The sequence below is a fragment of the Acipenser ruthenus genome, chromosome 20, assembly GCF_902713425.1.
Source record: "Acipenser ruthenus chromosome 20, fAciRut3.2 maternal haplotype, whole genome shotgun sequence".
In the NCBI taxonomy this organism is placed as follows: domain Eukaryota; kingdom Metazoa; phylum Chordata; class Actinopteri; order Acipenseriformes; family Acipenseridae; genus Acipenser; species Acipenser ruthenus.
Window position 1 is genome coordinate 764,967 of NC_081208.1, and position 15,367 is coordinate 780,333.

Sequence of the window (15,367 nt, forward strand, 5' to 3'; positions counted from 1 at the left end):
CTATAAAACAATGTGACCGATGTATCGTCGCTGGAACAGATACCAACTGGGTAGATCTTCCAGGATATATTTTTTTCACACAGGATCAATTTTCCTCCCTGGCACATCGAGACCTTGAGTGTAACTTTTCCAGCGTCCTCACATATCATCGTGCAAAATGGATACAGTATACTGTGGAAAGAATACCCACTACTCCAACTTTCCTGTGAACTGAAACTCAGTTAAAATCACTTTGATTTTAATAGGACACTATACAGTATCAGGTACATGACACAAGTGAAAGAACATGTGACAAACATGTGAAAAAATGTGCCTGATTCACCTCCTCGGGTCTTCTACCTGACCACAATACGTTCTGTTTGTTGGTTGGACAAAAATAATATAAAATAAAGCTACCAGCACAGGCTAAGAAGTCGTAGCTTATTCGTCTTTCTAGCCTTTCTTGTTTTGAATATATTCTTCTGACGAGGCTTGTTTGCTGTCTTACTGTACTTTCCGTTCTCTTTCAGTGCCAGGGTATCGTAGCGCAGGAAGATAACAAAACTCAAATACTGAACGCTCATCGCAGCTAGCAAGAGCACACCAAGCCATGTGTTGTAGTTTATTGTCATCTAACAGTGATTCACTGACAAAGGTATTTTTAAGGTTGCCGGTTCCAGGGATGGAAACACGGCTCCTATCGGTGCAGCAGTTTCACCCGTGATGAGCCACAATGTCTAAGAAACAAGCATGACATCTTACCACCATTGACATGCATTGGATTTTCAGACCGCTGAATCCAGGAACAGCTTTAGGGGTGCATCAAACATCTACAACAAGGGAAAAAAAGACACACTGACATCATAATACACATCTTGGCCCTTCGGTGCGTTCGTAATATTAAAATTGAAAGGAGTTTAAGGGTCAGGAAGGTGCCAGGGTTATTTAACGTTCTAGTTCCTACCCAGCCCATTCCCGGCGGATGTGGACTGAATAGGGAGTAGTTTAAATGAATGAGATGTGTTAGACTGCACAGCTGTAGTGGGCAGAAGCTGACAGCTTGCCAGTGTTTAAACCTCTTGATATCTTGGTTTGTGCAGCACTTTCACGGCTAGCCAGTGCTTACAGCCTGGGCTCCCTTCCAGCGAGTTAATGGTAATCACATACAGTAGTGGGTTTAGTGTTGATTGTATTAATAGAAGAGTAATGACACTAAACTTTTTGTTGAAATTAATGAATTTATTTGTCGGATGTCTTTTTTGCCTTTGTTGCAGACTGTCTGTAGATGCTGGTAGCTGTAACATAGCAGCAATGGTGTGGGAAAGACTCTGCATAGTAATGTACGTCAGAGACCCAGAAGCTTGTGAGTTATGACACTTAACGCTGGGGATCCCAAGTTATTCCAACCCAGTAAAATTCAGACCGTTTATTATCTTTTCACCAAAAAACAACCCCCTGTTGTCTTTGTCTATTTTATGGCCCTAACCCGTATCTGTTTAAGGGGATGGGGGAGCGATTTAAGAGATAATTATCAACAGCGACACCAGTAATGCATCCCAATCTGCGGAGGCCTGGAGTTTAAATGTGTTGCGTTTAGATAGGGTTACAGCGTTATTTGTGTCTGTTCAAGTGTAGAATATTCTATGAACAATTAAATATGAATGTGATATAATACTGAATGATGACTATCAGAATAATGGGGGTGGTGAGTGTGGCTGTTCTATTGTCTCATTATGACACATGGTTAAAAATGAACGTGCTGAATTATATGTCTATAATGGCAAGAGTAATGCTTATGAAAAGGAACTCTTTCAAGCAGTGCCGTCAGAGTTCTTCAGGGTGCATGTGTAGTAAGCAATTTGTTTAGTACTGTCTAGTTTTTTCTGGCTCAGTGCATGTGCTTTACAGTAAACCCCAAGCATGACTCGGAGACAAAGGGGGGTTTGAAGCACTGCTGAGCCCTCCACAGGGTTGGCACATTGGTGCTCGACATTGAAGGAAGAGGCAGGCTTTATCAGGAAGCCAGCTGAGACAAATAATTCCCTACTACTCCGCATCTACAGTATGATCCCTACATCCGTACCCTTCAACCTCCCTGGCTTCCATTACACTTCTGCACTTCGTGACTCGGTCCCCTTATCTACCATTAGACGCGTATGCCGTATTAATGGAACTTCAGTGGCTCCATAGAAAGCTGAATTTATCTTTTATATCCCGGCCACATGAAAAATGTAATCCTTTAGTGACCGGTATACGCTCTAGCCCATAACTGTACTGCATTCATTTAGCAGATTGTTAATATGCCATTTGTCCCCTCTATCACAATAACGTACTGTATAGCCTAGACTGGCACAGGTAGATGGTATATAATCAGAGCTAATTGTATGTGTGTCAGTATGCTGTCCAACTAATTTTTTTGAAAAGCTTTGAATTCTGAAGCTTTGAATAGTCGCTGCGTCTGATTTTAATTAATGAACCGTTTTCTTCTCGTACGAGAGCTCTCCGAGTGGGCAAAAGCTTTTGATTAATGGTAAACCCAGCTAATAAATCATTCAAAAAGTTACTGCATTGTGTATTCCTATAGGAATTGTCAGAAATACATAATCTTGCATTTAGTACACATTTACTGGCGCGCTTGCTTATCTAATGTAAACACGCACACACATACTGCAGTCCCAAGCTGATAGTTATTCTAATTAACTTTAAAAGTTTACTCTGTTACATCATTATTATTGTGGAGGATCACTACATAGAGAGCAAATGGTTAGAGCTTCAATAGAACAGACTGTAAAAAAAAGGGTAGAGGCAAATCTAACTGATTTTAAAATACGTGTAGCTGAAATATAACATTAAACTCTAAATACAAAAAAGGGTCATTTTAAAACAGAGATCGCATTAACTGAAGCAGCTGCCCAAGCTTATGGTAATTTTCAATGTAAAAGTTCTACTGAATGTTTTGGGGTAAACTATTGCAATTCTATATCGCAAGCATATTGTGAGCCAGTTTCAGGGCAGGCCTGTCCATTTTAACAAGAGAGACAGTTGCAAGGGAGAACGATCTCTGAGATGGTTTTAGGGAAGGTGGGTTTAGTCTGATTCAGCCAAAGGAAAACCTCACCCTTAAAATCACAGCAAACCAATTTGTTTTTGCTGTTGACCTTGAAAAAGATGAAGTTTGCTTAATGTGTTTGCATGCTGCAGCAGGCTCTCAGATGCATGTCGTTGAATATTCATGAAGGCCGCTTGTCACTTTATATTAAACGGCGTGCAGTTCATTTGCTGATTTTTATATTTTGTATTATTGTGTATTTATGTATGTTCAGCTATGGCCAAAAGTTTTGCATCACGCTACAAAATGAATTAATTATGCTTCATAAAGTTGAGTGAATCCTGCTGAATAATGTTACGTTAGCATACTGAATTACATACCGCTTTGTAGTTTTCCATAAACTGACAAATTGAAAAAAATCTGATAATTCAAAATCTAACGTGAAGTACTGTACACTATTGTGGCTTCCGTGATACTTTTGCGATATCATTTTGTAGTTTCTTTGATTACATGATGTTAAATATAATATCAATTACGTTCATATAGTTTTTTGTTTTTTTTTTAATTCTAGGTGATGCTGAACTTTTGGCTAGAGCTGTATTTGTGTTTTTAATTACAAATGTTTTCGCCCACCTCCTATCAAACTGCATATAGTTTATAATGCGGGGTCCAGCCTGAGTCCAGTTTTGGAGCTCGGTGGTCGGAGACATTTGAAGGTGGAGTGACTTTCTCAGAGTTGGGCTGTAAATCTGTGTCTGTGTTACATTTGAAACCAGCATCTGCAGGCTCCCGGCCCTCAGCCCTAACAGTCGAGCCAAACTGACTGTAGATTTCATATTGAAAAAACTGGTCATTCTTAAAATCGATTTAAAATAATCTGTTCCCTTTTCAAAACCTGACCGTCATTCTTTTGACAGAAATGCTGCAGTATGCATTAATTTATTTGCGTTCCATTTTTTTTAATAACAGCCTGTCCTTGGTCTAAGCATCCTGTAACGACACATACGTTTATAATGAAGTATTGATTACATTATGTAATGCACTGTACAGTAGCACTAGAACGTTTTTCAATGACGTCACAGTCGCCAGTTACTTGAGTGCAATGAATAGCAGCTTTTGGATCCAGTACCATTGTCCCTCACGTTTCCATTTTAGCAGCCCTAGAAATAATAAAATAACATTGGGACACTCTCCAGTCCCGCTATTCAAGGGGAATTTAGCTGAGTGGCAGAAAACAAGCAGAGCAGCAATATGATGTGTGATATTCAGGTCAAGACAAGCACGTCTCGATAGGGGCTCATGTGACCTTCATTAAGATGCATGGCCTTTCATTTTGAGAGCAGAGCTTGTAATACCAGGTCACTGCTGCTTGCTTGCAGCAGAGACGTGTGTGAAAATGTTGTTTCCTTCCTCAAGCAAGACGGTGTTAGGAGGAGTAGTCTGTAATAGCAATTTAAAATGTTTCGGCTTGTGTTCAGTACAGTACATATTGTGCTATGTTATGTAGCAGGAGTATATACATCTAACTTGCAGGCAAGCTTGAAATCCTTATCAAGACGCCGTTTTGCTGCAGTAATTACATTTTTTATTTTCTCCTCTCCTTCCCTGTGATATTTTACATGGATTTCAGCCAGGCAGGGCTAGCAGAGCTTCAGTGTCAGCTGATTATTATTATTTTTTTTTGCTAATCAGGAGAAACCTCTAGCGCTCTCTCTCTCTCTCTCCCCTCTCCTCTCTCTCTCTCTCCTCTCTCTCTCCTCTCCTCTCCTCTCTCTCTCTCTCTCTCTCTCTCTCTCTCCCCTCTCTCTCTCCTCTCCTCTCCTCTCTCTCTCCCCTCTCTCTCTCTCTGTTTTCACTCGTCTGCTCTTGTGCTGACTGTGCTAAGGGGAGACCTTTTTCCTTTTATTCATCTGCACCTCTCTTCCTCAGTCACACTCTCTCCTCCCTCTCTCTCACTCGCACACACGCGCAAACACAGGCACCATCCCTGCCTTTTATCCAACCCCTTTTTTCACACCTTCCTGTTGGATTTCCCCCTATTTTTCACCCTCCCAGACTTTCCATCACCAGTCAAGCTGGGACTGCCGACCTGGGAAAACAGGAAAGGACAGAGGTAGGTAAGGTTCTTGTCTTGTTGGAAGATTCTTTCGTGTTCTTTCTCCCTCTCTCTGTGTCTCTTTTTTTTAACTAGCAGATGCAGTGCAGCAGGAGTCTTGCTTGTGAGTCTCTCTGTCTCTCTCTCTCCTCTATCTCTCTCTCCCTCTCCCCATCTTTCCTGCTGCATAGAGAGGCATCTATGCATACCGTATTACACAGGGGGAAGGTTTTGCTTCCCCTGTAGCATCCCTGTCATGTTTAATGCATGTCCTATCCTCTTTAATTTAATCTTACAATCTAGCTATATTGCAGGATATTCTAGATGTACTGTTTATACATCTGTATGAATGCGTGGTAATGTTTTGAGTCTCCTTTACACATCCTTTTGCAGAACAGTGCATATATCAGTTAACTTTTTTAATATATTTATTTTACATAAGACCTAATAAATGAACAGGGACTACATGTAGTGGTACTTGCATAAATGTTACTCCACATCTATTACAGAAACAAGCTTAGTGTATCAAATATATATATTTCATGACTTCAGTCTTTTAAGACAGCGTTATGCAGTGTATAGTTTCTATAAGAATCTATATTTGGAAGTGTGTAAAACAAGTATGAATGCTGTATTGATAAAACTGAATACAGTGTCGCCAGTATGTTTTTGGTGCAGTAAGTAAGTTGTTGCATTGCCTGGGCAAAGTCATGGATTCTGCTGTAGAGACTTGAAGTTTATTAATTGACGCAGCACCCTTTTCCTCACTGTAACGTGTGCACTGTTTTTTTTATTTATTTATTATGTGATCTGGCAGTTTTGCTTTAGTTGTACCAATGATGTGTTAACTGTTTATTACATAAATCTGCTCTTGATCATGGGGATTATAAAACATGCATGCAGGAGAGGTTATATCACAAGAATAAATATGTTTTTATTATTTGTCAGCAATAATTTGGGGTTAACAATGAGGATGTTAACATGTGTTGACATTGATCATTTTAATAAGTACTCTGTGCTTCATTTTAATAAAAAGGAACAATGCTGCATTGTGAGGAATATATGTAATTTTCAGAGCGCTGTTGACAACTCCATTTCAAGTACACAGCAAGTGTAAACAGAACATTTGCCTTGTTAGTTTTAACTCTGGACTGTGGCGAGGAGCCAGATGTGACTGATAGGGCATCAGATCTCCATTTATAGGCATCCAGGATATTCAGTTCTCCCGTTCAGCAAGAAAGATAACGACAGCAATTTGAGGAGACAGCTTTTTAAATCCAGCATGGTCTCCGAACCTCGCTGGTTTTGTTTTTTACTCCTAAGTGGTGCTCTCAGTCAGGAACAGCTATTTATCATCAACATGCATTACGAGCCTATTAAAAAGCGCAAAGCACCCTCTCCAGAATGCATTAAAAGAACATACTGTGCGTCTTACTGTGTGTCCGAATGTTATTGATGGGCTTAAGTACAGATTGCAAATTAATGTCTTGACAGGCGTATATTAAGTTGGTGTTTTCCCAAGACTGCTTTCAGCCTAACCGAGGAGGCAGGTGGTTAAAGAGGTCGCTGAAAAGTGTTTTGCGTTTTTCTCTTTTTAATACAGCAGCCTCTCGGATCAATACCGCTGTAAAAACGCTCGGTGCACTGCCGCAGTACTGCCTGTCTGCCTGCTGCCCTTCGTAGTCCCTGACATTGCTTCCATCATGAATCAAAGAAACAAGCCCCCCTCACTGATGGGGCTTTTATTTAGGGTCACGGCTTGAGAGCCAGCTCTTCAAACTGACTGACTGTCAACAACTATCCATCCCACTGTAGCAAAGCTACAGGTGCATGATACATTCATATGATCTGTATATACATGTGCACATGTGCCTGAGTGGTTTATGTGTACTGTCTTTTGCTGCTGTATTTTGTATTTTTTTTACATTTTTTTTTTTGGACATCTGTCTCTCTTACTGTACATACTGTGTGTTTTTTTCTGTTTTGTTAATACATTCCTGGGCCTGTGTCCTGTGCCTAATCCCTCGTGCTTGGTAGAGCTCGTCTCTTCTGTCTGTGAGCTGGTACTGCTACAGCTGCTTGCTTGCTTGCCTCCTGTCTCCTCTCTGCAAGTGACTTGGCTGCTCCGTGGAGAGAAGATGCTTCAGGACTGAATCGCTGAGTAAAGTTGTGGCTCTTTCTCTGCTCTGCAGCTGGGCAGTGACCAATGAGAGAGATGCTGCGTGGCTCTGCCCACCAATGAAACCTGCTCTGTCTGTTGCAATGTGGGGGAGAGGGGGGGGTGGGAAATGACTTGTGATTTATGACCCTGCATCTTGCATTTTGTCTGTCTCACAGCATTAGAATTAGCGCTCGGGGGAAGAGAGGGAGAGGCAGGCAGAGATTGGGCACATGTGACTGGTTTCAGTTTTACTGTTTGCTGCCTGCAGGTGAGAGCCACTCTGCTTTAGACGGTTTAGACTTTTCGATACGTTCAGAGTTATGAGGCGGGGGAGTGGGTGGGGGGGGTTAAATTAGACAAGCAAGAGAAGGGAGGTGCTACTGTCACCTCCTTCTGCTACATGCTGGTCCAACAGCCACCTCCTTGAGTCAGAACGAAAAGGAGCTTTGACCACAATTATTGGCTTTGACGAGCTTTTGCAATATCCTGCAAGATAACATTTTGACTGAGGGTTGCTTAGGAAGTTGTGCAGTAGTTTGTGTGTTGTGGCAATCCGGTTTATACTGTAGACTGTAAATATGTAACTGACTTTTCACCGGAAGTCTCTTTCCATTTTGTCAGAATATAACATATAAAGAGACATCACATGACCAAAAATAAAAACCCAAAACGAAGAGGCCTAAATGTAGGTAACAAGCTTATTTGAACTCTTAATAAAACCAGAAATGGATCTGTCAGCTGGGAGTCTTTGTGTCTGTACAGTGACTCTGCTAGGAACAAGGGCATTAAAAAGAGAAAGCCAGTCCCTGCTGAATAGCTGACCTTGTAAAGCAGCTTAAACACAGGCTACCTACAAATACAAATACAAATCAATATTAGATCGAAGACACTCAGGACCACTCTGAATGATCACAGTATAAACATCATAAAAACATAAGGGCCCAGGAGACAGCAGATCAAATCCATTAGTGGTGAAAGACATCAATCATTTCTTGCGGCTTACAAGAGCAGTTTCATATCAAAGTTACTATACTGCTGGTTCGTCGATAATTGCTATATTCTAAGTAATTATATGCTGTATTCTACAAGTTTATTCAGTACGTTTTATGTACAAAATGTATTAAAGTCAAATAGAATCAGTAATGTGCCATTGACAGCCCGGATGTACTGTACCGGGATCATGTAACCATAATAATAATATTAATACACTGATTAGCACATTCAGTTCCTTACTAGAGTTTTCAAGATAATGCCAGTAGGGATGTTTATACTGGAGCCATGCATTCTTCTAAGATGTCTGTTGTTCAGTTGTTTGGGAAGCTAGATGCCAAGATACCAGACTCTGTACACTTTAATTTTGTTCATTAATGCACCATGCATTTCGTTGTGGCTGGAGGTAAGCCACACTCGCTCCTCAGGTACCACTTTGTCGTTTTGAATAAATCACCTTGACAGTGCGGGCTTACTCTCCGCTCCTGTTTTCAGCGCAGTTAATATTTAATGAAAGTTATTTACACAGAGTTTAAAGCAACGTGAGATTGTCATGGTGCTGAAAAGGTGATTGGTGTCAGCGGCTCTCGTAACAAGGGCTAGGTTGAGGTTCGTATTTATAAGTGTTCTAGCATCGGCGGATCCGTACAGTACAGAGGCTGGTGTAGTGTGCCAGTATGGGGAATTATTAATGTTAAAAAATGTAGAGTCATTTTTTAAATGACATCTTTATTACACTTGTGTCTACCTACAGTAGCAATTGTAAAAAACCTCAACATATAGGGCCGGGTACTAGTATTAAAGTATCCTAACAAAACTACTTGGAATGTATTCAGGGAGTAAAAAAAAAAAAGTATAACAGAATTAAAAAATGAGCGTCTCAGGAAGATATCATGCAGTGGAAACCAATGCATAAGTTACGTTAACAGAATTGTAAGAACGAGAGAAAGCTGAAATGCAAAAGAAACTGGAGATCTCTGAGGCTGCCATAAGGAGTCCGCGCTCCAACCTGGCTGGCTACCTACCCAAGCTGCTCATGTGACGCAAAGCCAGTGCCGAGCCTGCGTCCCAAACAGGGTTTCACACCGAGCAATCCGGAAAAGTGTGAAGCATCCAGACATTTATAAACATGGGGGGAGCAGAATTCAATCTTCACCCAGTCGTCTGGAGATAATAGGCAACTAACTCAAATTACAAGAGGACGACAAAGCCTTTTTCAGTGCTCTGGTTAAATCTTTTAACACCACTGTTTGTCATGTAGATTCAGATTTGTATGATTTTATGAACATGTGGCCCGCATGGGGCTCTTCACTCTCTGAACTCTAATCCTTGCCAATCCGCTGTTGCCTTGATTCACCCAAATATGTGTTTCATCTTGTTCCTATTATTGCCTTTTCAACTCCTATAGATTCCCATTAATTCATTGCCTCGGCACGGCACTCTGCAGTAAATTGAAAGATTAGTACATATTAAGGCTGATTGATGGCGCGACTAGGCTGTCGCTGCCTCTCTGTCCTTCACACTAATAATAAAACCATCATTTGGATTCAGGTTTTTTTTTTTTTTTTGGTATCTCTAATAAGAAGTAATGGGAAGTCTAAAGCAGGTTGATGCCCATGCTTAATTTAGGATGAGGAAAAAAAAACACAGATGGCTTGTACATTATAATGAGCAGCAGGCAAGTACTAAATTATAGTAGTTTAGTGGAATTAGCTACCTGATGTACACATTGTTGTTATTTTTATCAGTTGGGGGCCCTGCCACTAATCAAAGTCTAATATATTTCAACAGCTTAAAAAACATATTTTGCGAGTACAGGAGAAGGAATGAAGGGACAGTTTTGGAACTGTGCTATACTTTTTTTTTTTTTAAAGCTCTGAACAAAAAATGATTGATGCCCTTCCCGTCTCCGCGTCAGTAAAGGATCATGCTGGCTGAACTCCCGCTATATCACAAGCAGCGCGAGCGGTTTCTATTTTTAGCAGCCCTGATCCACGCTGTCTGAGTTCAGTCACTGCCGGGTGTGTGTGCCTTGTCTGGGAAGAGGCGTTGGAGGACTGATGGATTGGCTCGCTGTAGATCACAAGAGCGCCTGCCGTATATATCTCCATTAATATGGATTTGGTGGCATCTACTATAATGTAACATGGATTAGATTAACACTGGGGTCAGAGCTAGCCTGTGCTAGACTGGGTTTGAGTGATAGTTTAATAGGTATGGGGCATGGACAGTTACCAATATTTATTTCCCAGTTAGCGATATTTAGCTTTAGGTTTTTCTAGAGTGTAGGGGAAGCTGGCCCATGTCTCTTGGGAGCAACACATGTTATTATCATTATCATTATCATTATTAGAAGTATTTTTTTTTTAAATATAATTTGATTGTTGCACATGTTTTATATGTAACCATCCATAACTTCAAAATACTCAGAATTTACTAATGTAAAGAAGCAAACCAAGCAGGCCAACGTTACAGCCAGTGCATTCTTCAGTGTGCGGTTTCTTTACAGTTTTACCTTTGTTTGTAACCATGCTGCTGCCCCCCCACCTGGTATCTTTCACAAGACCAGCAGGGATAAACCTTCATGGCTAGTTTCACAGACCCCGATTTGACAGTATTCATGAAACTGGTACCTAAGGTAGCATTAGGTAATCCAGGATTACTACTAATCAGAGTCTGTGAAACCAGCCATTAGACCCACTGTCATGCCTCCAGTATGAATTCACATCAAGGAATAAAGTTATGCATTGGTACTGAAGGCAGTAAAAGATGGTCATTACACTGACGAGCCTCACAAGCCAGAGAACATGTTTCTTGTAAATCCTTAAAAAGGCAAAATAAGAAAAGAAAGATCTCCAGTTACCTATTATTATTATTATTATTATTATTATTATTATTATTAATAATAATAATTCTTGCATCTCTACTGGTTTCTCAGAAGCAGTGATGGAAATAAAGACTCCTGTTGTATAGCAGTTTGATCCATTCCAGGCTTTAATACAAGCTTGATTAGTCAAGTTCAGGTGTGTTTTATTAAACTCCAGGAATGCATCACACTTCTATGCTCTTATTTCCATCCCTGATAAGGCAGTGTACGGGAAGCTATGCTACAGCAGCATTTTAGTCTAATATTGACCCTGATTGCCGGACACTGTTGCTTTAAATTAAGGCAAATTTTGATATTGAGTTTGTGATGCTTGTCCTTTTGGAATTGAAATGAATTGTTTTATTACGAAAGTCGCCTTAGGATTTTTTTCTTTACGAAGAAGGCTAAAAATGAAGACCATGTTAAATGCAGCGTGTGCTAATGGGTTATAATTGACAAAGGCCCCCTGGAGGAGTTGGTTTAATGAGTAATTATCCACTCGACGTACTGCACTGTGCAAATCCAACGGGGTCTGAAAAGAAAGATATATATATTATGAATAGATCTATATATAACAGCATTTCAAAACAATGACTTTGATGTGACAAACTAACACATCTAGTCACTGATTTGATTTCAAAGGCAATTGAGCAAGATTTTGGGTGCTGAAAGTTAGTGATGAGGTGGTAGGTGGTACAGCATCCCTGTTTCTTAAACAACACTTCATTATACTGCACTGCAAGTCTCCCCCTAGTTAGCAGCTGTGGTCCTTGTCGACAGCCTGTCCTCAGCCCCGGAGCAGTTGAGTGGCTGGAGCGGTCGGTGTGCAGATCTGACAGAGTTCAGACAGAGTTCACCCAGTCACATTATCTGTAGGTGTTGATTTTCTCTCTCCAGCTCAGGGTTCAGCAAGGGACAGCCTGTTCCTGGTTTCAGTGTAAAAGAACAGGTCTGTTTCCTGACCTGCCAGGACCATGTCTCAGTGTCGCTGTGTTTGTGTTTGTAACATGAGCTTCTTATAAATGGAACAAATGAGTTGCCCAACAGCCAGAGAGTAAAGTTTCAAGAGAAAAGCAAGGCGGGGAGGTCACAGACCATGTGCTGTACCAGGAGTCACTGGGGGTCGTGTCTGTCACAATGAGCTCTTTGCTGTACGCAGGTACCTCTGGAACACAGGTGCTTCACTGCTCTATTGTACTGGATACCCATTGTAAAAGTTTAGCATGATCGATCCAATTCTTCACTTGTATTGTGCTTTGCCGACCGTGTTTTCCCAATATGTCTTTGTTTATTTTGTCATGGAATTACCGCTGTGATCGTCCGTGACTACAGAGCAGCTGATGCATGCCTTGTTGACAGTACGGTATGGTTACGTTCCCCAAAGGTAGTTTTTAGCTGAAGCAGTCTACCCTACTGGAACCTGGTTTCACAGACCTCGATTAGCACTGATCTTGGACTGCTCAGTGCAATGGGGGATTTATTTAATTTGTATTCCTTTCTTTCTTTTGTTTTTTATCAGATATCCTGCAAGGTGAGCGCGTGAATCCACTGCAGGTTGTCCAAACAACCAGGGTGGCTCCATGTATCCTGAAATGACCACCGACTCCCCAGCTCGACTCTCGCTCCGACAGACTGGCTCCCCAGGCATGATCTACAGGTGAGCGCTCACGCACACATGCACACGCATGTACAGGCATGAACACACAGCTAAACACAGTCTGATTCATGCTGGGAACTGATTTCTTTAAAGCTTCATCCTTCGGGTGAGACGTAAAGACAGATGTCCTATTGTCAGTGACTCTGCAGCAGCAGGTGTTGATGCACAGTTCACCCCTTAGTCTCTGTAAGTCACTTTGGATAAAAGCATCTGCTAAATGACTAATAATTATTAATAACCCTCTTTTATTTCTCAAACATTCCTTGCAATAAAAAAGGGCTAATTGTAGTTACGAATTGCAGCCACCAGATGTCACACAGGTAACAGCAGACGCCCTTATCCAGAAATATCACATTACAAAGTATAGCATTATAAAATATCACATTACAAGTTATCACATTATAAAATATCACATTACAGACTATCAGTGTGGAGTAGTGGTTAGGGCTCTGGACTCTTGACCCGAGGGTTGTGGGTTCAATCCCCAGTGGGGGACACTGCTGTTGTACCCTTGAGCAAGGTACTTTACCTAGATTGCTCCAGTAAAAACCCAACTGTATAAATGGGTAATTGTATGTAAAAATAATGTGATATCTGTATAATGTGAAATAATGTATAATGTGATATCTTGTAACAATTGTAAGTTGCCCTGGATAAGGGCGTCTGCTAAGAAATAAATAATAATAATAAGAGCAGTTTTGAAAGTACAATAAGATAAAATTCAAGCAAGAGCAAAATAAAGGATACAGTAAATTATAAGTAAGAGCGAGATTGGCTAAGAGCAGTTAAAACTTACAGTAAATATTTGCTTATGTGATTAAAGTCCAGTAAGAGCAGGTAGTAAGTATGTGCTGTGCTGAGAGGAGGAGAGGGAGGAGTCGAGGGTGACACAGAGGATCTTGGTGGATGAGGAGGGAGAGGGGGTGGTGGAGTCACCCATATAACCTTCAATGAAACATAACATGATAAGAATCCTAGATACAGTTGGATGTACAGTACTTTCCATTTATTTTTCATACAGGGTGTATTCAGTTCAGTGTGGCAATGATTTACTAGATAATGAATATTCTGCATTATATAAAAGGACCAGTTGTAATTACGCAGTTTAACCACTAGACTGTGCTACAAGATCACTAAATTAAAAAACAAAATAATTATAAAAAAATATCTCCGTGTCCATTCCCAGCCTTTACATTCTAGTATGCTCTTGTGTGCCTGTCCTATAGAAACTGACTTTTCAGTAAGTATTGAGAGTCCACATTCTCGTCATTGCCGTCATGTAAAATGTACCAGAGGCGCAGCGCAGGTGTGGATGCATGAGACGGTGAGTTGCAGTGTTCTAACCAATGTCTCCCTCCATTGTGATGTGCAGAACCCTCTCTTCTCTTCTTTTCTCTTCTCTCACGCTGGCCACAGTGCTCGGTATGGGAGTCCCAAGCGGCAGCTTCAGTTCTACAGGTACCTCTCTGCTTTCTCTCCCAGCCTAACACACTGCCGCCTCTCGCTCTGCATGCGCGGGAGGGCGTTGTACCCCTTTGTACACCGGAGCTGCGCTCGTCGCCCATGTGTGTGTGTTTTTACACTTCTTTCTGTCTTGAGAAACTAAAAAGAGTTCAGCAATCCGCATCCAGATCAGTTTTATAAGTCTGTTCTGCGTTTCAAAACTCTATAAACAATTACGGATTTATTTTGTATTCTTTTTTTTAATTATTCATTTATTTTCAAATTCCATTCAGATCTATCCAGACGAAACTGTTGGGTAGTTTAACTGAATTTTGTATTGAAAATCTCTCTCTCTCTCTCTCTCTCCTTATCCCTGTATTTGATGTATTAAAACTAATATGGTTAATGTGTGTTATTATCAGACCTGTAACCAACATGTACTGTAGTTGATCTAATTCAGTGCAGGTCTCTCTTTGCGCTACCTCTTCTAAGAGTTTCAAAAATACTCAAAGTGACATCCTGAGCGAGACCGCTTGTGAAACTGGCTCGTAGTGTGGTTTGCTTTATGATGTCATTTTTGAATCCAGTGACTGGTCATTTTACTCTTGCATTCTTTATTTGGTGTTATTTTAGCAGTACTATTTTGGACACACGTGTGATTTTTTTATTCATCTTTAATGCTGAATTTCCTGTACAATAGCAGCTTTACATGCGCAGTTTTGAGGAACGACTCAACAATGCAGCAATGTGTCAGTTTGCAACAGTGGCCAGCAGGTTAGGAATCGCTCGGATTAACCCTCCAGTGCGGTCTTGTGTCTCACTAGCCACTAGATGTCACTAGGTGATTGTGTTCTGTGAAGTGGACAGAAAATACTGCATGCTTCATTTGAATACTTCAGTGCAGTAATGAACTACTTGTATTTGTTCTGATATACATGTCTTAATGTTCTGTAATGTAAGGTCCTACGGCTGTTTTTTTATTTAATTCCTTTTTTTTTGCTACCCTGGTGAAACATTTTGAATTAAAACGCATCTGCCATTATGTGCTTGGTACCATTCCACATGCTGCCCAGTACACCAACGAGGATGGGCACGTTCTGTGCCAATTATCTTGCATTTAGCTGAGA

At 40.8% G+C, this 15,367-nt stretch overlaps 1 protein-coding gene across 9 annotated transcripts in view; it reads left to right on the top strand.

Annotated features, from left to right (window-relative positions):
- The window catches only part of LOC117425407 (voltage-gated potassium channel subunit beta-2), a 57,151-nt gene that overhangs the window by 4,891 nt on the left and 36,893 nt on the right, over positions 1 to 15,367 (top strand). For 5 of the 9 annotated variants that reach the window (XM_058992987.1, XM_058992985.1, XM_034042322.3 and 2 more), the window contains exons 2-3: positions 12,660 to 12,797; positions 14,214 to 14,255. In XM_058992987.1, coding sequence (XP_058848970.1) covers positions 12,721 to 12,797; positions 14,214 to 14,255 — 119 coding nt within the window. In that variant the 5' untranslated portion in view covers positions 12,660 to 12,720. Of the gene's footprint in view, positions 1 to 4,871; positions 5,146 to 12,659; positions 12,798 to 14,213; positions 14,256 to 15,367 lie in introns of those variants that run through there. The other 4 variants (XM_058992991.1, XM_058992992.1, XM_058992988.1 and 1 more) reach the window with 3 other exon arrangements.